Below are 22,453 nucleotides of genomic sequence, written 5' to 3'. Positions count from 1 at the left end.
TCTGGATACTCCAGCAGCCTCCCAATTGGCCTCCCTGCCTCGCCTCTTGCCTCCCTTAAATCCACGCCGCGCATTGCTGATGGAGTGAACTTTCCAAAATACACATTCTCTTGAACCCATGCTATGGCTCTCCTGCCTCTCAGATATAGCCAAGTTCCTTATTATGCTGATCCGGCTCTGCCAATGCTTCGTTGCACCAGCACATCCCTGTTCTTGCCTTTCCTTCCCTTATAGTTCTGCTCTCCCTATGCAATACAGGCATTCATCTGCCTGGACGTACAACTCCCAATTCCCCAGTTACATAAGAAAATACCCCCCTGGTGTGTAAGACTCATCTTAAAGATCTCTTCTATGACATCTTTCCTGATCCTGCCCAAAAACAATGACTCCCTCCTTTGTGCCCAATTGCATTTCATGCAGACTTCTACTTTGCTGCTTTCTTTAAGTGATATTTTTAGAACAATCATCAGTTTGTAGGTCTGTTTCATTGTACTAGACTCTGAGCTTCCTGCAAGCTGGCACTATCAGCTAGATAGCTAGTCATCTTTCAGTTCCTCCTACTTAAGGATTTAGTACCTGGTATGTGGTAGATGCTTATAAAATACCAGCTGAATTAATGATTGTATGAAGTAATAAATAAACAAATGATTTGCTCTACCTGGTGAACAGCAGCAGGATTTCCCCAAAAACATAAAAGGGTTGCTTGCGAAGTTTCTTATAGCTAAAGATTAAAAGAAACTCTTGATTCTCCCAATCTGGTTATAAAAAGTCCATTTTTTGTGAATTGAGCAAAATCAATTTATGATTTTATCAAAAATATGTAATTTGAAATAGAAAAAAAGGGTTTATACATCTTTAATTGAAACACAGATTTTTATCTAATTAAGGGAGCAAGAGGGATAAAGAGGACCTGTGTGTCTGTGTACTTCTTCAATAACTTAAGGTAGAAATCTTTGATGCTGACGACCCTCATCTGCCCCACTCCTGTTTCCTAGCCCTGGGCTTCATCTCTGACCCTTGCCCCACATGTGGGGTGGAGCCTCTGATGGCTCAGAGTAGGGGAGCTTCAGTCACATCCTGAAACATATAATCTCTTCTCTATGGAAATTTGACATTTTCATAGTCTTAGGTAAATTCCTCTGAAAACAACTGCAACACCCTCCACCTCACTGTCTCCACGCCCTCCCATGTGGTGTTCTTGAGTCATTGCCCCAAACTCCTCCCTTCTTTAGCTATTTTTGTCCTTTTTGTTTTTACTATGCAATTTCCATATTGTTCCCTTCTCTGAACTTTTTCTTTTCATTCATATACTGTTTTGTTCTTTAATTATTCCAACCTGATTGTTTGCCTTCTGTGAAAATAACCTTGCTTTGACTGGCACAGAGGCTCATTCCTGTAATCCCAACACTTTGGGAGACTGAAGTGGGTGGATCACCTGAGGTCAGAAGTTCGAGACCAGCCTGACCAACATGGAGAAACTCCATCTTTAGTAAAAATACAAAATTAGCCGGTTATGGTGGTACATGCCTGTAATCCTAGCTACTCAGGAGGCTGAGGCAGGAGAATTGCTTGAATCCGGGAGGTGGAGATTGTGGTGAGCCGAGATTGCACCATTGCATTCCAGCTTGGGCAACAAAAGTGAAACTCCGTCTCAAAAAAAAAAAAAAAAAAAGAAAAAGAAAAACCTTGCTTTATCTCTTACAGTGCTTAGCACAGTACTAGGCACAAGTAGGTGTCTAATATTTTCATAAATACATTATCTTTTAGATACATGGATTCATTCATGTAGTGCGTATTTAACACATGATTGCTACATGCAGGGCCACTCTGATGGGTGCCATGAAACTGGGCTTTGGCACAAGGAGAAGGAAAAGATTTTTTTTTTTTTGTGGCCTTATGTTTAAAGAACCACACCAGAAATTATTTTGTTTATCTCTCACACTACTGGGCAGATTGTGCTTGTCCATATGAATTTTGATCAATTTTGTCCCCTTCCTGAGCAAGGAAATTTATTCTCTTGTTTATGCAGGCAGGCCCTGATGTGCAATCAGGTAGTTGTGTGTAATCATCTGGACCTGCCTCTGCAGTATCTTCTCATGGAAACAGTGTCATGCCTGGAGATTGGGTTCCCACGCAAACTCACAGAAGCTTATACTGTTCACTGTCCTATGAACGTTCAATCTATTGACATAAATGACATTGTCAGTGTGTACACTTGCATTCCAAGTTCCAGATCTGCTCTACAGGAACTTCTCTCTCCCCCAATCTTTAGCAATAGAGAAAGGGGTTTCAAATGGGAATTCCAGGTATCCCTGAGAAAAAGAACTCTGAGGATTATAGCAAGCAAATGAGGCTAGGTTGCAAGACTCCTTTTGCATGCTGATGCACAGAAACATATTCTCTCTCTTCCTGCATATGTAAAACTCAAATTTAGCCAGATTTAGTGGAAGAAAATAGCAACCAGATACTACGAGCATGAAACCTGCCTTTTTAGAGATTTAATAATTATTATTGTGTATTGAAACTTATATGAGTGTGAACTGTCCACAAAATATGTTGATGGACTACATGCATGACCCATGTGTAAATATACTTTTATCAGAAGACAAGGACATTAATATTCACAAACAAAAACTATCATCAAACTTATATGTACTAGAGATCTCTAGGAAACCAAACAAAATTTACCACACAAAAGTCAATTCTGATTGCACTAAGTTCTTAAAAATGTCACCTTTTGCTTGACTAGATATCCATTTTGCTCTCTGTCCCCATCTCTGCTTCTCCAATTCCCTGTCCTCCAATAGTAAATTCTTACCTTTTCCCCCTCATTTCCTTCTCCTCTACCTCACAGCAGGCTCCATGTGAGTCTCTGACATAATTACCACTCATTCTCCCCAGTATCGTGTTTGCTGATGTATCCTATGCTATAGATAGTAAAGGACATGGCTAAATTTGCCCCATAATAATTTATTAAGCAGTTGTCACACTAATAAATTATTTTTGGTTTTGAGCAATGACTCAGTCCTTAATTAGTCACTATAAAGAATTAATCTGAAGCTCCAAATTCAAATATAATTAATGTCTAGAAGTATTTTAAATCATGTTGTATCTTACAATTATTTGATGAGCTAAACCAGAAATGATCCTAAATAATAGCTTTCAGTGGAAGCACCATCTCCTTTTACTTACCAGAGTTTAATAACAGGAAGGTTATACTTCCTTTGAGATGGAATCTAAAAGAGTGATTAATATCATGGCCTTATAAGAGATTGTTTTTGAAGAAAGGAAATTCAGATTCACCTTTGCCCACCAGCTCGACAGCATGAAATAGGTGTTAACATTTTCGTCTCCAAACTGCTCGGCCACGTAGAGTCCCAGCGATCCGTACTTGTCGTATATGCTTCTCTTTGAGACGTCGGTAAGTATTGCGTGGGCGTTGTTGATTTCTTTAAACTTCTCAGTAGCAGCTGGATCATCTGGATTCTTGTCTGGATGGTGCTTCAGGGCCAATTTTCTTTAAAATAAAAGGAAAACAAGGAAACTGTTATTTGACAAGAATGAACGATGTCCTTTTAGAAAGGCACTGATCATTTGTACATTCTTTATTCATGCAAATACTGTGAAACGGTAAGTTTCAGACTAGTGATAAACTAATAAGTACATTTTCACTAAATGATGTCTCTTGTTTCGAATGCACAGGCACAATGGTACTATTTCTCCTCTCACATTTCCAGAAGAATTCTCAGTATCTGCATGATTGTTGAGTCTGAGAAATATTTGTTGCTAGCAAATATGCAAAGTTTCTTTTTACCAAGAAGCTATCAGTAGCTCACCCCTACAGACCTTTAAGAGCAACAGGACCAGTTTACATCATACTTTCTTTTAGTACCAGAAGAACTTTCCAGAATTAACAGAACGTCACAACATATATTCTAAAAGTTCAACTCAGCTATCAAAAAGTCTTTCTTGAACAAAATTGTCTTTCGTTAACCCTTCGTTAATCTTCCACAAGTCCTAACTCTCTCTTGGTTTTCTGAACAAATACTGTGACTTCCTTTGCATTCAAATACATATTTGGCTTCTTTCCAAATACACCTTTCCACTTACTAATCTATAGAAATTTACCTGTGGGCATAAGTCCTTCTCCTCTGTGGATCAGAAAGCAGTTCCTGAGGGACTCTGCTAGAACTTCCACCTGGCTCTTCTCCCTATGGTGCCTATGATAGGTCTATGTAGGAACACACCTTAAACTTTTGTTTATTGCATCAGTTTAAATCAAATTGTTTCATTTTAAAACAGTAACGTAAGTCCAGAAGTAAAGCAGAAGAGTAAGTATACCTTATAAATCAATCTACATGATAAATGGAACAAATCACATCTATTTTAGGAACTAAAGCATTAACGATTAGGAAGTAGATGAAAATTTAAGGAGCTCAGCATCAGGATGCTTTAAATCACCAAAATTTTTAAAAGCTGTTGCCCAGGCTGGAGCGACACAGTCTTGGCAAACAGAAAAAAAAAAAAAAAAAAAAAAAAAGGAAGTAAGAGATCTCTGGCAAATACACACATTTTCTTGTTTCTAGGGTGGCTTCCTGTCATTTTTTAAGCAGCTTGGATCTTTGTCAACTCACAAGGGCAGATGCACCCAATCCATTTATCACACTGCTAACAATGGAGTTGGGCAATTTGGAGAGCTGGAACACCTCCACTTGTAACACGTCCAATTCCTGGTCATCAGCAACATTTTGATTCCTCTTGGCAGATACTCTTGGCTCCGAGGAATCCTCGGGAAACATGGTGAGCAGAGACAGCTGCCAAAATTCCACAACCGTCAAGGAGGTGGTCGTGCAATGCCTCACCCTCTTGCGTGTTGTCCATAGGTGCCTATTCTATTTAAACAACTATGGAACGTAGGGTTTAAGGAAATGCTTGGAGTATGTTTAAATAGAATAGGCACCTATGCATTGTTAAAGGTATCTGTTGTCATTTCTACTTTGATACTTAAAGTGACATAATATTCAACCAGAATGTGAGTCTTTAACTCTAAATGTCCCTACACTCTTGGTCACCTGTCAATGTGTCATGGCTATAGCTAATATTAGAAATAGCATTCAATGCCTCTAATTTTCTCTTCAAAATCTAATGACAACTTTAAACTAAAATGCATAGTGAATTTAATTAGTGGAAGATAAGATAAACATGTGGTTTATAGTTATAATTATCTAAAGCCTTCAAGATCTTCCTATTTGGAGGCAGTGGCATAATTCTAAGAGTTGCAACGTTTGGCTCCATTCTCTTCCTTGCCACATCCAACACTTTAAGATGCAATCAAACTACTACTACTACCTACCATTCTCTACCAGTCTCTGAATCACCTGAGGCCCAATTCTGACCATGATGTCCCAGCTCTTAAAATATTTTCATGTTTATCAATCTTGTGGTTTGTATGAGGCTGTTATATATACTGTTTCGATATATTTGTAAAAGACTAAATGCATTTTAGTCTTTTACAAGTTTTTAGTTTGTTTTTTAAAGTTAATTTGTGGTATTTAAAAAATGCATATTCTTGATATGAATTCTTTGTCAGTTATATGTATTACATATATTTTCTCCCATTCTGGGGCTTTCTTGTTGTATTACTTTATGATATTTCTTGGTGAACAGAAATTCCTTATTTTATTTTACGTGAATTAGCAAATCTGTTCCTCAATTCAGGAAGATATTTTTCTATAAACTCTCTATAACTCTGAAATCTTTATAGTTTTTCCCTTTATATGGAAATCTATGGCCCATTTATACCCTGACATTGTAATGTGGTGGAGGGCAGGTGTCTAATCTCACTTATTTATATAGATATTCCACTTTTGTAGCACCATTTATTAGGAAAAGAAAATCCTTTCCCTGGATTTCTGGGATCTGTATTCTGCTCCGTTGGTCAATTTGGTTATTTCTGGACCAATAACACTCTTACACATGATGGTTTAAAATATATCTTCATATCTTAAAGAGCAAATTCTTCCATATTGTTGTTCTTCAAGAGTTCTGTGGTTATGCTGGGTCCTGTGTATGTCCACATGAATTTTAAAATTAATTTGTTAATTTACACACACACACACACACACACACACATATTCACACAACCAATTGAGATTTTTATTGCGTTTGCATTAACTCTATAGATTAATTTGGAGATTGGCATGTATAATATGTCCACCTATTTAGGTCTTTTTAATGAATTTTAAAGTTTTATCATTTTTACCTCTATGTCCTATGTCTATTTTCTTGGATTTAGTCCTGGGAGCTTAATTTTTTTGAGATTTTGACATATAAAAATTTTCCTAATTATTCATTGCAGATAAAAAGAATTTTTTCTATTTTTATACTTAGGTTTGAGATAACTGTTGTATGTTGATTTTTTTCATCCTTCTAACTTCCCAAGCTCATGTCAGAATTTTATTGAATTATAAATTCTTTTGGATTTTTCTACATACACAATTATATAATCTCAAGTGATAATTGGATTTTTTTCTTTCAAATCCTTATATCATTTACATTTTTTCCTTATCGTACTGCCCTGACTAAGGTCCCCAGTACGATGTCAAAAGTGGCTGTAACAGGCATCCCTCTTCGGAATTAACTAAGAGTGAATGGATGTTGAATTTTATCAAATGTTATTTCTGTACCTATAGAGAAGATATGTTATTTCTCTTTTGGTCTGTTAATATGATTGGCTGAGTTTTAAATGTTAGATGAAGCTTATGTTCCTGGGATAAACTCAAAATTTATTGCTGGATTTGGTTTTCTAATACATGAATTAAACTCTATAAATTTTTCTCTGAGTAGTATTTTGACTGCATTTCACATCTTCATATGTAGCATTGAATTCTAGATCTTTTATAATTTTAATTATGGTTTGTTATTTTTAGCCATGAGTTATTTTAAATTATACCTTCTAATTTTCAAACATATGGAAAATATCCAGCTATTTAAAAATTTTTGCTCTGTAACGTAATTGCATTGCTGTTACAGTACATATTTGGTATGACTGAAATCCTTTAAAATTTGAGTCTTGCCTTACGTCTTACTATTTTTATAAATGTTCCATGTGTGTTGAAAAGGATATATATTCTGTTCCTATTGGGTAATTTGTTTTTATAGTTTTCTATTTTGTTTGTTAATTGTTTTGTTCAAATAGTCTATATCCTTCTATAAAATGGATATAGAAGATATCCATTTTATTGATCTATCAAGCCAGGTGTGTTAAAACTTTCCACTATGACTGTAGGTTTGCAGATTTATCCTTAAAGTTCTGTCAACTCTTTGCTTTGTATATTTTAGGCCATGTGTTTTAGGAGCCTATGAACTTATAACTGTTATATATTCTTGGTGAATCAAATTTTTATCATTATGAAGTATCCCTCTTTATCTGTAGTAATGCTTTCTGTCTTCACTTTAATTTTAATCAAGCTATACAGCTTTCTTTTGATAAATATCTGCATAGCATCTTTGCCCCTCCTTTTATTTTCAAATTTTCTGTATTCTTAAATAGATGTGTCTTTTGTAAAAACCAGATGGTGTCGGTTTTTCATTCAGAATGACTTTTTTCTTTTAATTGAAGCATTTTGTCTGTATTTATTTATTATCTATAATTACTGATATTTTTCAAGTTTAGTCATCATATTCTATTTGTCCCCTCTAAAATACTCATATTTCTTTTCCCTTTCCTTTCCTTCTTGTTGGTTTAATTTCCCATTACTCTACTTTTTTACCTGTTGGTTTGAAAATTATATATTCTTTTATCATTCTTTTCAGGGTCCTTTGGAGATTTCAAAATCCTTGACTAATGTTAATGTACTTTTGTTTTCCTCCAAAATAACACAAAAATCTTAGAGCAAGGACACTGTTACTCCCTTCTCAACTTATGTGTTGTGGGTAGCATATACTTTAATTCTCTGAGTCTTTTAAGCTCTGAATAATTATTCTCTCATGAAATTAGCATGTAAGGATATTTTGTACAATTAATATTTGTATGTATGTACTCACATATTCACCATTTTTATTACTATTAGTTCTTTCCTACATCTCTGACCATCCATCTGAGATTATTTTCCTTCTGTCTACCAACATTCTTAGCACCTCCTTTAAGTGAAAAATCCGCTGGGAATTAATTCACAGTTTTCTCTAAAAAAAAGATTTAATATGACTTTATTTCACCTCAATTTTGAAAACCTTCCTGGATGTAGAATTGTAGGTTATCGGTTACCTTCTTTCATCATTTTGAAGGTTTTGGTCTACTGTCTTCTGGCTTATTCTATCTTGGTTGAAAAATCAGCTGTTAAGTCTAATTGTTGGGCTTTAAAAGTAATCTGTATTTTTTTTCCTCTGGTTGCTATAAAGGCTTTACAGCTTTAGATTTTGGAAGTTTTTCTGTGATGTTCCTGGGTATAGAGTTCTTTGCATTTATTTTGCTTGCTTTTATTGAGTATATGTGGTTTAAAGTCTTTCATGAACCTGGAAAATCGACATGTTTTTTCAAATGGCTTTTACCCATTCTTTTTCTACTCTCCTTTTTAGACTCCACTTGCTTATATCTAAGTTAGTGAATTTTCTATTTTTTAATCTTTTTCCATTTTCCATCCTTTTGTAATTCTTTCTTGTTAATGAAACTTCTTTATTTTTATCTTAATAAATTTTCCATTTTAAAAATCTTATTTCATTTTCCATCCTTTGTAATTCTTTCTTGCTATTTTCTTCTGACCTAGCTTCCAGTCAACTCTCGAACCTGGTAATCCCTACCTTTGGGTTTTTACTTTGGTGGTTGTATTTTCTGTTGTAGAGTTTCTGTTTCTTTTCCGAATCTGAAATATCCCTTTCCATAATTTTCAGGATTTTTTTTTTTAATTCTCAATCTCATGTTTTATCTTCTTGGTTGTAAATAGTTATTTTAACATCTGTATATGATCATTCAAATGGCTAAAATTCTCATGGTTCTGTTTCTATTATCTCAGTTCTGCTAAATCTTGTTCATATTGTCTTGATTTGTATGCTTATTCCTGTGACAAATGTTGCATTAAAACATATTTAAGAAAGAATTTGAGGACTAAGAAGATTTTATCTGAAACCAGAAAACATTTTTATTTCCTATTTTCAGATGTCTGGGGTCTGTGCAAAACTAAAATCATCTTTTAGTTTTTTTTAAACTAAAGAACAAGATTTTTTTGGCTACCCAGATGACTCAAAGTTCAGTTGCAGTCCATACAAGACTAGTGTTCCTATTATTTATTCCTCTGTAACAAGCTGCAGTAAACTTTAAAGTTTAGTAACTTAAGGCAACAAGAATTTTATTTAATTGCTCCAGTGTTGTCACTGAGCAGAAGTTGGTGGGGACAATTTTCAGCTGTGCTTGGCATTGGCTGAGGAAATGTCATTGGAGCTGGTGGATCTGCTCCCAAGATGGCTTCATATACGTGCTGATAAGTTGGTGCTGGCTGTTGTTGGGGAGCTCAGCTAGGACTGCTGTCTGGAGAAATCTGTTCTCCTCCACGTGGCTTTTTCTCATGGCTAGGTGAGCCTTCTCATAACAAGATGTTCTTGGGGTTGTTAAATTTCTTGAATGGTGGCTAGCTTAAAACAAAAGTAGAAACTGTTAGACCTTTTTAAGATTTAGGCACAGCATCACTTCTGCCGTATTCTATTGGTTAAATTGGGTTAGAGAGCCATCCCAGATTCATGACATACAACAAAGGACATGAAAACCAGGGGGCATGGTTGTTGATGACCACCAAAGTAATTGTCAACCACGGATTATTTTCTTCGAGTTTATTCTTTCTCCTGGACAACAGCACTTTAGAATCTCAATAAAATTGCAGGATCTTCATCCTTGTTGGGCCAGTGTCCAAGTTTTCTCCTTTTTTCTCTGTTGGGTTGTTTTTAAAGTCCTGCTTAGCCTTTCAGGTTCTGTTCTCCAAGATCAGGGCCCAGTTAGCAGTAATTCTTTACTCTCAAATGCTTTTAAGGGGTTTGTGTGTGTGTGTGTGTGTGTGTGCATGCATGCGCACACGCATGTGTGTTCTTTCAGTTTTTCTTGTTGCTCTTATCAGGAGGAACAACTGGTACAAATTACCTAGTCAGTGAGAACCAGGAAACTCCTGATGATCACTTGTGTCTTTGGTGCCTTCTTTCAACTATATGTTAATCCCACCGAAGGCCTTACATGCTGTTACACAAATGAGCCAAAGACAGCCTCTATGTATCGGCCCCTGGCTTTTTTTTTTTTTATTTCTTCACTGCAGGCTGAAACCCAGTAACTCAGAAGCCTGCCAGCATCAAAGTCATGTTTTCATACATCTAATTATTTATTCTTAAATAGTTAAAAATTTCAATAGCTTTTGGAGTTCAAGTGGTTTTGGGTTACATGGGTGAATTGTATAGTGGAGATTTTAGTGCATCCAACATCTGAGTAGCACACATTGTAGTTTTTTATCCCTCCCCCCTTGACCCTCCCCCTTCTGAGTCTCCAAAGTCCCTTATATCACCCTGTATGCCTTTGTGTACCCATAGCTTAGCTTATAAGTGAGAGCATACAGTGTTTTGTTTTCTATTCCTGAGTTATTTATTTAGAATAATGGCCTCCAGCTCCATTCAAGTTGCTGCAAAATACATTATTTCTCTTTTTTATGGCTGAGTAGTATTCCATAAAGTATCTATACTACAGTTTCTATAGCCACTCATTGGTCAATGGGCAATTAGGTCAGATCCGTACCTTTGCAATCATGAATTGTGCTGCAATAAACATATGCATGCACATGTCTTTTGGATATATTGTGTTCTTTTCCTTTGCATAGATACTCAGTAGTGGGATTGCTGTATCAAATGGTAGGTCTATTTTTAGATCTTTAAGAAATCTCAATACTGTTTTCCATAGTGGTTGTACTAATTTACATTCCCACCAGCAATGTATAAGCATTCCTTTTCATCACAATAGATGCCAACATCTATTGTTTTTTGACTTTTTAATAATGGCCATTCTTACAGGAGTAAGGTAGTGTCTCATTGTGGTTTTAGTTTGCATTTCCCTGATTATTAGTGATGTTGAGCATTTTTAAATATGTTTGTTGGCCATTTGTATATCTTTTTTTGAGAAATGTCTATTTAACACATTCAATTATCTAAAGAATAGCCCAACCATCAGATTTCTAGCCCTGTAGAGTCAGTCTGCTTTACCTACCTTGCAAAACCTCACTTTACTTCTGCTGGCCCTCGATAAGATAGAGCTTTGTGGTTATAAGACCTCAAACTTTTACGGTTCTTTGGAGCGCTCTGACTCTGAGACCTACCATGCTGCCGCATGACATAACTAGATCCATAAGCCCCCGTTTTGACCCCCTCTTCCTTAGAAGTTCCCTCACCCTCCTCTCCTGGCTGGTGGCCCTTCACTGAAAGCCCTTGGGCAGTCTTATGCTGTGAGGGCCCCTCTCACACAGCCATATCTGAGTACCCAAGCAACACCCAACAAAACTTATTATGTGTTAATGCCTCTTGTGGTAATATATTTTCCCTTGATCAGCCCCCAATCCTTCAAACCCCCTACAACCACTTCATGCACTTGCACCCAGTACAACTGCCCTCCCACAAGAAGCTTGAGTACAGTATATGGCTGAGAGTGCTAGTGGGGCTCAGGGACTCAGGAGCCACTGGGCCAGGATTAGTCTCTGTCCTTGATAAGGGACAGAATAGAAAGCTCAGGGCACCATTTGGTTTCAAATTGCAGATTATGATGCCAGTGCTACCCCTGCTGTGTAATTATTTTGGAAACACCTGCTACCATAGTACATGATTCAAGTACTTTGACCAGCAAGGCCCCACTGAGGACACACTGAAGGCCACATTACACAATCTTATGACTTTTCTCACATTTGCAGATGGAATATCTGAGCCACTCACCCCAGCTATTGTTTGAGTGTTCTGTTGTTTTCTGGGATGTAGTCACCTTTGTGATTCAAGACAGATGGCATGAGATAACAACAGGAACCATAGATGATGATCGTTTCAGAGAATTGGTCTTTTCCCTCATACAGAACCATATGGAGAGTCAAGTGCTGACCTCTAGCGGTAGTGGAGATGATGAAACCAGTGCATCTCAATGATTGCTTGACAAGTATTCTCCCAAATTTTTACTAGAATGTGTATTAACTTGACTTCATGAGGCATTATGCGTGATTTTTTAAACATAAGGATTAAAAACACAACAATACTTAATCTTTGTTTCAGGTAGCTTTCTCGTTACTACAATTTGTTCCTATGGCTGATTAAGAGACAGTTCATTACCTTCCCTAATAAGATAGAATGAACCAGGATATTTGTGCAAACACAGTAGATAAAATACACATCCAACACCAACCATAAAGCACTACTTTAGGGGATGAGGACCTGAAGTTCTGACACCAGTGGGTCACTGACAGCTTTTAGTAGGCCACTAAAATTTCTGTGTACTGTATAATATAATCCTTCTCCCACAACCTACCACGCCACAGAATCTATAGGCTGCAAACAGCTCAAGATTCTCTGTACCTGGCTCATGCTCCCAATAAAACTTTCTGGGCATCTAACTTTACTATGTTTCCTGGGGGAAAATTTACATTCACTGTTTTTCTTCAGGCCAGGAATCTCTACTGAACTAGAAGGTCAAGGGAGAATAAGATTGGAGTGTTGGATAAATGGCTATATAGACTTTCTCAGTTTGATTTCTTGTCTTCTACTTTCAATAGCAGCTCACACCACCGGTTCTAGCCAAAGCTCTCAGCAAGCACTTGCTCTCTGTAGGCCTTCCTCCTGCCGGCTCCTGGCTTAAGCTCCAGTGACAAATCTCCAAGCAGGTCTTGGTAGTTTTCAGAGGCAGTCCCTGCCAATAGCTCTTGTCAGGTTCCCAGTGTCTCTAGTCTTTTAGTTATCTCAGTGCAAAAACAAATAGCATTATCCTCTGATCTTTATGTCAAGCTCTCACTTTCTTGTTCTTCCTGAACCCAGTTTTCTCCAAACTCGTTTTTTAAACTTAATAAGACCTATTTTTATAGACTGGCAGTCTCACTGACAATTTCCATAACTATACAGGCTGAATCTGGCGTTCATGCACTTGAATGCTACTCAAACCATCTTACTCAATTCCTTACTCATTCTGATTTCCTGTTTCACCCCCAAGAAGATGACACTAGGCACCCACTAATTCCACTCCTGTTTCTGGGCTGACCAGTATTGCTGAGAAGATTGCACAGCCATGCAAACTGGAGCCAATAAAGGCACACCCTTTCCCACCTGAACTGGTCTTCCATGTTGCTTGCCAATCCTTTTGCTTGATCTCAGTATGTTTCTGTTCTTGTTTCCTAAAGCAGGTGTTCAAACATCTCACAATTATCCTTGATCCTTCCTCATGCTCTTGCCTTCTCTCAACAGAGAACCTCACTTATTACTTCAAAAGAATAAAAAAGTTATTGGACGGAAAGTCCTCTGCAGTCTTCTACCTCTACACTTCTGCATAATTGCATCAATCTTTCCCACCTCTTCTGTTGGAGGCAAGAAGAATTACTCCTCTTTAGGCTATCCAGTGACTGTCTATTCAGTCATAGCAGTGACTAAAACATTTGTCTATAAATGTTTCACCAACTACTCTCCTGACTCCAGATAGCAGCTTTAGTATTGGATAAGTTCTGATTCACATGAGATGAGACAAGCCTTTGGAGCAGGTTTTCCAGGGAGCCACCAGCCAGATCAACCAGTGACAATTCTTTGTAAATGAAGACTTTTCTGATCCATCTGGTATGAGTACTAGTATTTGTACTGGTAACGTGGGGTTATTTTTAAGGCTACTGGGGAGCAGGTATGGGACTAGGGCAAGTTAAAATGCTGCAAAGTTTGCTATTGTTACTGATATTTAACTTTTTAAAAAATAAGTGCACCCTGGTTGCTGAAAGCTTTTTGGTCAGTTTCCAGATTCCAAAAAGTTGATCCTGACAGTTTTTGTCAGATATTCATTGATTTCATTGAGGTGTGGAGTTTTGGAGTTTTTTATTCCACCATTTTCACTGATATAATTATCTATTGATAGCTACCTATTGATTAAAGCTACGTATTGATAGCTTTAATATCTAATTTCAATAAAATATATCAAATCTTATAGAATATATATCTTTGAAAGTATGCTTTTATTATTTGCCTTTATGTTTCAAGAAAACTGATAGACATAAAGTAAACTTAAGGAATATTTTGACATCACTTAGATGTATCACAATTTTCAGTGGGGTCTGACTGACATCCTCATGATTTTGCTTGTAAATTTATGTTCACATACTTTCTTTCAATTACATTAGATTATTTGACTGGATGCCCATTGCTAAAGCACTCAGGAAGACACGCATCATTTTTTTCTCACGGATTTATTTATTTATGCTATTATGCATGCATTTATTCACCAATTATTTATCAATTGCCTAGGGTGCTGAGTATATGACAGGTAACAGACACTAAATAAGGACATGATTTTATCAGCAGATTGCTTACGAAGCAGTTGGATTTACCAGTTTGTATTACCAGAAAGAGGTGCATTGCATTACCTTAGAATGTATGAGGACTCCCTTTTTCAAATCTTAGTCTTATAACCATCAGATGTATAAAACCTTGCCAGTGAATAGCAAAAACTACTTCTATCCCTAGTGCAAAGACAGACACCCCATTCACGAGATGAGTAGTCATCCCCAGGGTTTGATCAGAGTGAATCCATTCTCCCCCACTGCCCTGAACTTGAGGCTCTGTGCCCACTCTAGATCCCTCTTCCTTCCTCTGTCTTAAATCCCAGTCTGGCCCCAAGAACCCTGAATTTCATTCCCAGTCTTCCTTCTCAGGCATGGACATTTCTCTAGGCTCTGGTATGGCTCATCACTCAGATTCTGGCCTTTACGTCCTTTGAAATCACGGTAGCTGTTCTAAACTCAGAGAATACAGTAGTTAAGAGTCGTAGGTTCTGGAGTAAAACACCCTAGTGTCCTATCAGCTTCACTGCTTACCACTGTGTGACTCTGAACAGCTGCTTAACCTACCATTCTAAGTTTCAGTTTCTTCAAATGTAAAATGGAGATAATTATAGTACCTACAATACAGAGATGTGAGAACAAAACAGAATAATGAATACAAATTGCTATGCACAGTGCCTGGCACCAAGTAAGCATTCCATAAATGTTGATTATTTTTACCATTTTTGCTGTTAATGACTGATTATGGCTCTTGAAATTGTCCTTCTGGCTTTTTGGGGGGGTTACCCTCAATATAAATTGACATCAGTTGTGCTAAAATTAAGACTACATTCACTTTCTTGGGGAAGTCTTCTCTAACCCCTAGTCCAGATCAGCTATCTTTTGGGTTTTTTTGCTTTGTTTTCTGAGACAGGGTCTGTCACCCAGGCTGGAGTGCTGTGGCACAATTATGGTTTACTGCAGCCTTGGCCTCCCGGGCTCAGGTGATCCTCCTAAGTCAGCCTCCTGGGTAGCTGGGACTACAGGCCTGTGCCACCACGCCTGGCTAATTTTTTGTATGTTTTTGTAGAGACATCATTTTGCCATGTTGCTCAGGCTGCTCTTGAATTCCTGGGCTCAGACAATCTGCCCACTACAGCCTCCCAATGTGCTATCTTTGGTTCATACTCTCATGGAACCATGATTTTTCCTCCAGAGCACTTAACTTTTCGGTAATTACATACTCATTTGTGATCATTTGATTGATTTGTCTCCTCTGCCAGACCTCAAGCTGGTGGGCTCAGTGATCATGCTTTGCTTATCACTGTATTCTCAGCACCCAGCATAATGCCTGGGGCAGGAATGAATGATGTAACAAACATTTACTTTCATTTAAATCATTAATATGAAGGCTATGTTCAAGTTAATTTATTTTCCCACCACAGCCTCCCTTGTTTTGCTTGCCTTTGAGTACATACATATAGTTTCTAGCATTTAAAGAGCTCACTACATACAGTAAAATTTAATAAGGTTGAAAAGATATGTCTCAAAGACAAGCAAAACAAGGGAGAGTATAGTCAGTGGGACAGATTAACTGGAGCATAGTGTTCCTATTAATGAATAAAATGAATATATATGTATATTCATCTATCATAGTATAATATAAATAATTATTGAACACTAAATAGATATGGAGTGAATGAGTGAGTGAAAAAGTTACTGATCGTAATGATTCCAGCACCCAGGAATGACCGAGGTTGACACTGCATGAAGAACAAAGAGGCCCGATCCAGTGGAAGATTTGACGAGGGGGAAGGAAGGTTACGTAGCCCACCTGGAAGACAATTCTTCCAGGTGGGCTGTATGTGAGTATGGCCTCACATACTCTCCCTTTCAGTGGAAGGTTTTAGAACTCAGGAAACAAATTAGTGCTTGATAGAGATTAACATCAATTAATCTTGTGAGCTTGAATCATCACTCTGCCTTGTAAATATTTACAATTCTTCTATTAGCTATTCATTCCCCTGACATTTACACTTTATTCATAAGCAGCCTCTGTTTTCACCTGTAATTGCTAATAAAGATGGATAAAAGCACCACAGATTGGGGTTGCCACAGATCATTATGGAAATGACACTCTTTTCTGCTCCTTTTGAAAACAGAATTTGCCTCACTTTGGTCTACTCTGAGGCAACTTATTTCTGCAGAATTAGAAGATAATTTCTATTAAGTTTCATGTGAAGTCAAATGAAATAGAAGAGTCAGTTGAGTCTCCTGTCATGTGAATCAGAATACTTCGTCCCTTGTCAACAAGGAGAAATTAAGCTTATCCATGAGGCACAGAGAACCAAGTGCTAATGTGCAAAACTAGTTCACTCTGATTTTTTTTTTTAGTCAGGGTCTCACTCTGCCACATGGGATGGAGTGCAGTGGTGCAGTCATGGCTCACTGCAGCCTCAAACTCCTGGGCTCCGGAGATCCTCCCACCTCAGCCTCCCAAATAGCCAGGACCACAGGCACATGTCACCATGTCTGGCTAACAGTTAATGTCTCTATTTAGGGTTTTGTTTTCTTTAGAGACAGGATCTTGCTCTGTCACCCAGGCTTGAGTACAGTGGCATGATCATAGTTCACTGCAGCCTCAAACTCCTGGGCTCAACTGATCCTCTCACTTCGGCCTCCTAAATTACTGGGATTATAGGCAAAAGCCACCACATCCAGCCTCACTCTGATTTTGTGGCTCTCTAAGGAGTCAAGAAAGAGCTAGGTCTTTGCATGATTTCTTACCCAGCATTTTGTTAGGCTTTTGCACCCAGCATGCCAGAGAAACCAGTCAGCCTCACTTTTGGGCATCTTAATCTTATTTCTAGCCTACTTCAAAAATGTATGTATTGGTGTAAATAAAAATCAATGTTTATGTTACAAATGAGATTTTAAACACTGAAGACACACCCTCTAAATTGCATAACTGGCTGTTTTTTTTACAGGTTTCCTTTTCTTATCCCTTAACTACTTTTCACTTGAGGGTCCCAGAATCATACAAAATGTTCTGGATCCCAAATGGAAGCTGTTATTTTGCCTTGCTGATCCACCCTTCCCCTGTTTACTGGGTCAGTGAATAACTCCTTGTTCGGCAAAGTGACCAAACTAATTATTTGAGAAATGGTGCTGAAGAAGCTGAGACTGTAATCAGACATTTTCTATTTTTCAATTCCTTTTTGCATTCAGCACATACTAGCATAGTGCTAGGGCTGGAAGCACAATGAAAGACTAGGCACAATGTCTGCCCTCAAGGAACTGATGGAGAGGGAAAGGCAGAAAAGCAGAAAGGGAATTGCAGTGGGCCTTGGAGCAAATGGAGGGCCTCAGGAAGATGCTCGGCTGCGTCCCCACAGGCCGCCACTCCCAGAAGCCACCTGAATACCTCCTTGTCATTACTCTGAGGGATGTTTGAGTTTCTTCTGTCCTCCCCATCCCCAGTTAAATTCTTTTTGCCTAGACACCTCTTAAAATAATATTGAGAAACTGTGCCCTTTCAACATTTTTTGGTATCTAATTTTTTTTTGGTATCTAAAATTGTTTTGGTATCAAAAATTTTTTATATTTGATATCTAAAAATTTTTATAAGATTAAACATGCAAAGAATGTAATTTTCAGCATATTATAAACATCAGCATATTAAAATAAAAGCTGCAACATTTTAAAAAATGTATTCAATGGAATCTGAATGTCACATAATCTAAATACCCCTATACACACATGAGCACACACACACATTCTCTCTCCATTCTCTCTCACTCACACACTCACACTTCTTGGCACGGCACCCTGTGCCCATGTCCTAGCTGAGTTTGGAAACTGCTGTTCTGTAGGGTTGGCTCTCAGACTGTTGTGTATCCTTTGTAGCACCCAGTACCCATGTGCCAGATCAGAGCTAAGCATTTTGCATGCATCATTTCATGTAATCCTCCACAACATTCTGAGATCAGATGATTATCTGCACTTTACTTAGGAAAAGAATGAGGCTGAGAAAAGCGGGTTGAATTCAGGGCTTTCCGAATAACTCGCACTCTTTTTTTAGGTGGGGATCTTGCTTCGTTGCTCAGGCTAGAGTGCAGTGGCTATTCACAGGCTCAGTCATAGCATACTTCAGCCTCAAACTCCTGGGCTCAAGAGACCCTCCTACCTCAGCCTCCTGAGTAGCTAAGACTATAGGCATGCGCCACCACACTCAGAAATATCCTGTGCACTTAACTGCTATGTTATACTTAGAATACACTGCAATTGAGTGATTTTAGTGCTAAAGTCTATGTGAACATCTCAAAGAGAATGTGGAACTTCAGCACGCTCTGAACACTCTGCTCTGCTTTTCTTCCCAGCATTTAGCAACATCTGATATGCTGTGTGTCTAACTTATTTGTTCATTATTAAGCCTCCCCTTCCCTTGGCCCTATTTAAAACAGGCTTAAGGAAGCAGGGATTTGCTCTGTTTTGTTCACTGCTATTTTCTCAGTACCTAGGACAGTGGCCAACACAGAAGCGGTGCTCAATACACATTCGTTGAATAATGAACAACACTTGCTGGAGTAAAGCCATTGACAGTATCAGAGACCCTAGACATACTGGTTGTTGCTACATGCTCTGATCAGCCTTCTTGGCTTCTGCTATCATTAGGTAGCAGTATGGATCAACAATCTAACCACTTTGGAGTGAAGGTCCTTTATGTGCCAACAAGAAAAGGGGAAATCGAACCACACACCCACAGTTCTTGCTGAGCAACAAACAGTAAAACGGCACACTTTATTTACCACCTTCAATGCTGGATCAGGTGGCCTTGCTGGAGGAATATGGTAGAGCTGCTCTGTGAGTCACTGTCGCCTGTTGTTCACTGCTTGCGGGTACGGCATATCAGGATATGTTTGGAAAGCAGGTAGCAGTGGCCTCCTAGAAGTCCCACAGAGCTAAAGAGGCTTCCAGAAAGGAATCCAAGCCATGGCTGTGGCAGCCCCAGCTGGGTATGTCTAAAGAACCAGTGGGACAGCCTGACACAAACCTCTCTGACGCTGGAGAGGAAGGGAGCTGTAGAAACTTCTGGAAAAGAATGCATCCTAGGAAAGAAAGAGCCAGGTGTGATGACCTTGACATATCAGCAGGGGGATCTGATGGATAAGATTGAGGGTCTAAGTGGAGTGACATTACTGCTAGTGTCTGGCTCACCCCCAAGCATGTCTCTGGGTCCTATAGAAAAAAAGAGCTAGAAGAAAAACTGGAAGGAGATTTTCTACCACATTTTGAACTCACAGGGGGTTCTAACAGAGCATATCACAAAGAGGAAGAAGGGAGCCATCCCTTACACCAGCCTCACCCGTGCCAGTGGCACAGCCCGGCAGGCTTTGGTGCTCCTTTGGCTCTCAAGGTAAACAGCAGAAGAGGCTTCTGGGCCTGAAGGAGTGGTCAGAGCACTTGGGGACTGAGTGGTTGGTAAGGAGCACCTGCTGTGCCTACCATGCCTGGCAGGGTGGTGCAGCTGAGTGGCAGGAGAGCTGCAGCAGCAGAGTCTAGCACCCAGGGTTGTATCTAGCAGTGACCGTGGATATGCCCACATAGCAAATGGCAAAGCGGCATCCGCTACAGGGTGGTAACATGGCTTGGTAGACAATGCCACTACATGGAGATGAACTGGCTCTCAAGCCCCAGAAGACTTCCTCATAGGAGACTCATAGAAGGGTGGCAGAGGCTCTGCAGTGAACCCAAGTTCTCAAGTTACTTGAGAGGGACTTGAGCCTGAGTATGGAGGTTATATAGAGAACAATCTTTGAGTTCCTTATTTCAGCAGTCTCCCATTTCCCCATTTGTTCAATCGTCCCACTGTCCAGTAGTGATTCTTCCTCCTCCTCACCTCCTTCACCAGCTTCCTAACTCAGAATTCCTATTGGGTCTTGGAGCAATATCTAAATTAGGTGGAAAGGCAAAACATGCCAATTTAAAGTTCAGACAAATGTATGAATGATGGGTAACCTCTTAGTCATTGTAGGCCTATCTGAATTTTCAAAGATTGACTCGAACGAGTCTCCTTCAGACAGCATCATAATGGGGAGATTTAAGACTTTTAGGCAGTGAGAGAAGAGGGTAAAATATTTGTTCATCTCATGCAAACACTGGTCAAATTAAGTGGCATGATCCAGCAATGATAAAATTGGATTAAATGAGCCTTAGACTTTATCCCCTTTGGGATGATTATGCTCTGCAATGCTAAAGGCAGATTTATTCCGTAATGATGGCCCTGGATGAGACTCATACCATGAGTTTCATGCTGTGATATGTTACTTTTAAGTTGGATCACAAATTCATCTTTTGCTAGATAAACGGGTTTTCAACAGTAGCACCAAAGGGCAGGATAATTTTAGACTTGGATATTTGTTCATTTACAATAGTACCTGGTATTTTCACTGTGCTTTGCCACAAAGAGCTTGACATCCCTTGAAAAATAATGATCTCATTTTTCTTCACAAAGTTTCAATAAGGCAAGAGCTTCAGTGTCTGATGGATTGGCACAGTAAAAGACTTCCTCTTGTCACCTTTCCCAGCTGTCCTTTGAGGTAGCTGGGGACTCCATTTTATCAGATGACTAATGAAGTATGGTTGAGTTTCAGATGATATAGGAAAAAGGTGCTTTATTCACAGGAAGACTCTATGATAAAGCTCTACAAGTAGACAGGGAGGGACTGAGATAGGTCTTTGAGGCTGCTGTTTATGGTAATTCTGTAAAAGAACGAAGAACTACAGATACTGATAATTTCCTTCCCCACTTCATCCCTTTACTTAGAGAACACTGTCCCTTTTGCTTCCAGTAAAAGCTGGATCGCACATCCTTGCTAAGTGGTAGTGGGGAGTTTGATTCCCTGAATCAGAGCTGCTTAGACATGGATGGGCATCTGAACTGGCTGGGTCCATGAGATCCTTGCTCCAGGTATTTTGGATCAGGACATGCAAATATGGAAAAGGGAACAGGAACCAAGACTGAAACTACCCTTTTGGGATATGGGGTTTCCCTCTCTGAGAAGCGAAAAGTTGGTTTAAAAAGACAGCCTTGATGGGAAACAACCTAAATATCAACAGGAAGTTAATTAAGTCATGGGACATCCATGTCATGGAATACTACATGGTACTGTAAAAAGAATGAGGAAACCTTTCATGAACTGATCATTCCTTGGAATTACCTTTAAGATATATTATTAAGAGGGTACAAAGTATGGGAGGGATAACACATCACCTTGTGTAGAAGAAAGGAAAATATAATATATATGCTTAGGCTGTTTACACCAGATAATTGTTATGCGAGGGCTTAAGGTTACAAGTTTTAGATAATGGAACTTGGACAATTGGGGAGATGATAGGCTGTTGAAATAGATTTTAAGTTTTCTGTTTCTTTTGTTTCTCATCCTTCTGGTTCTTTTTTCTTCCTATGGGTAATTAGAACATTTTTAGGATTCCATGTTGATTTTTGTGGTGTTTTGGAGTGTATTACCTTGCATGGTCTTCCCAGTCACTGGGTATTATACATGTGCATGTGTGTGTGACATCGCAATCTATTGATAGCAGTTTGAGTGAAGGTGCAAACCTTACTCTCACCTTTGCTTTTTTATCCTCCTATTTTTAAATGTCATTGTCTAGAGTTTCACATGGTATTACAAATTTTGTACTAATAATCATACATAATTTAGAAAACTCATGAAGAAAAGGATAGTCTTTTGTATTTACCCATATTTCTGCTTTCTCCCTTGTTCTTTCCTTCTTCCTGATCATCTAAGATTCCTTCCTTTATCATTTCCTTTCTTTTGAGGAACTTCCTTTAGCCATCCTTAAGAGAAGATCCGCTAGTGACAAATTCTTTTAGATTCCCTTTATGTGAGAATGTGTTTCCTCTTCACTCCTGAAATATAGTTTCA

The 22,453-nt window shown here is 38.6% G+C and overlaps 1 protein-coding gene and 1 long non-coding RNA gene across 2 annotated transcripts in view; one reads left to right on the top strand and one right to left on the bottom strand.

Moving 5' to 3' along the window:
* Nucleotides 1-22,453, bottom strand: part of DNAJC5B (DnaJ heat shock protein family (Hsp40) member C5 beta) — a 69,085-nt gene that overhangs the window by 15,868 nt on the left and 30,764 nt on the right. Inside the window, exon 4 of the mRNA XM_032296220.1 lies at nt 3,304-3,517. Coding sequence (XP_032152111.1) covers nt 3,304-3,517 — 214 coding nt within the window. The remainder of the gene's footprint in view (nt 1-3,303; nt 3,518-22,453) is intronic.
* Nucleotides 3,171-22,453, top strand: part of LOC116563564 — a 34,815-nt gene continuing 15,532 nt past the window's right edge. The window contains exons 1-2 of the long non-coding RNA XR_004274460.1: nt 3,171-3,421; nt 4,587-4,800. This is a non-coding gene — a long non-coding RNA (uncharacterized LOC116563564). The remainder of the gene's footprint in view (nt 3,422-4,586; nt 4,801-22,453) is intronic.

Source organism: Sapajus apella, unplaced genomic scaffold, assembly GCF_009761245.1.
Source record: "Sapajus apella isolate SASKATOON/1434 unplaced genomic scaffold, GSC_monkey_1.0 scaffold35, whole genome shotgun sequence".
NCBI lineage: Eukaryota > Metazoa > Chordata > Mammalia > Primates > Cebidae > Sapajus > Sapajus apella.
This window is presented reverse-complemented; position numbering and strand designations above follow the sequence as displayed.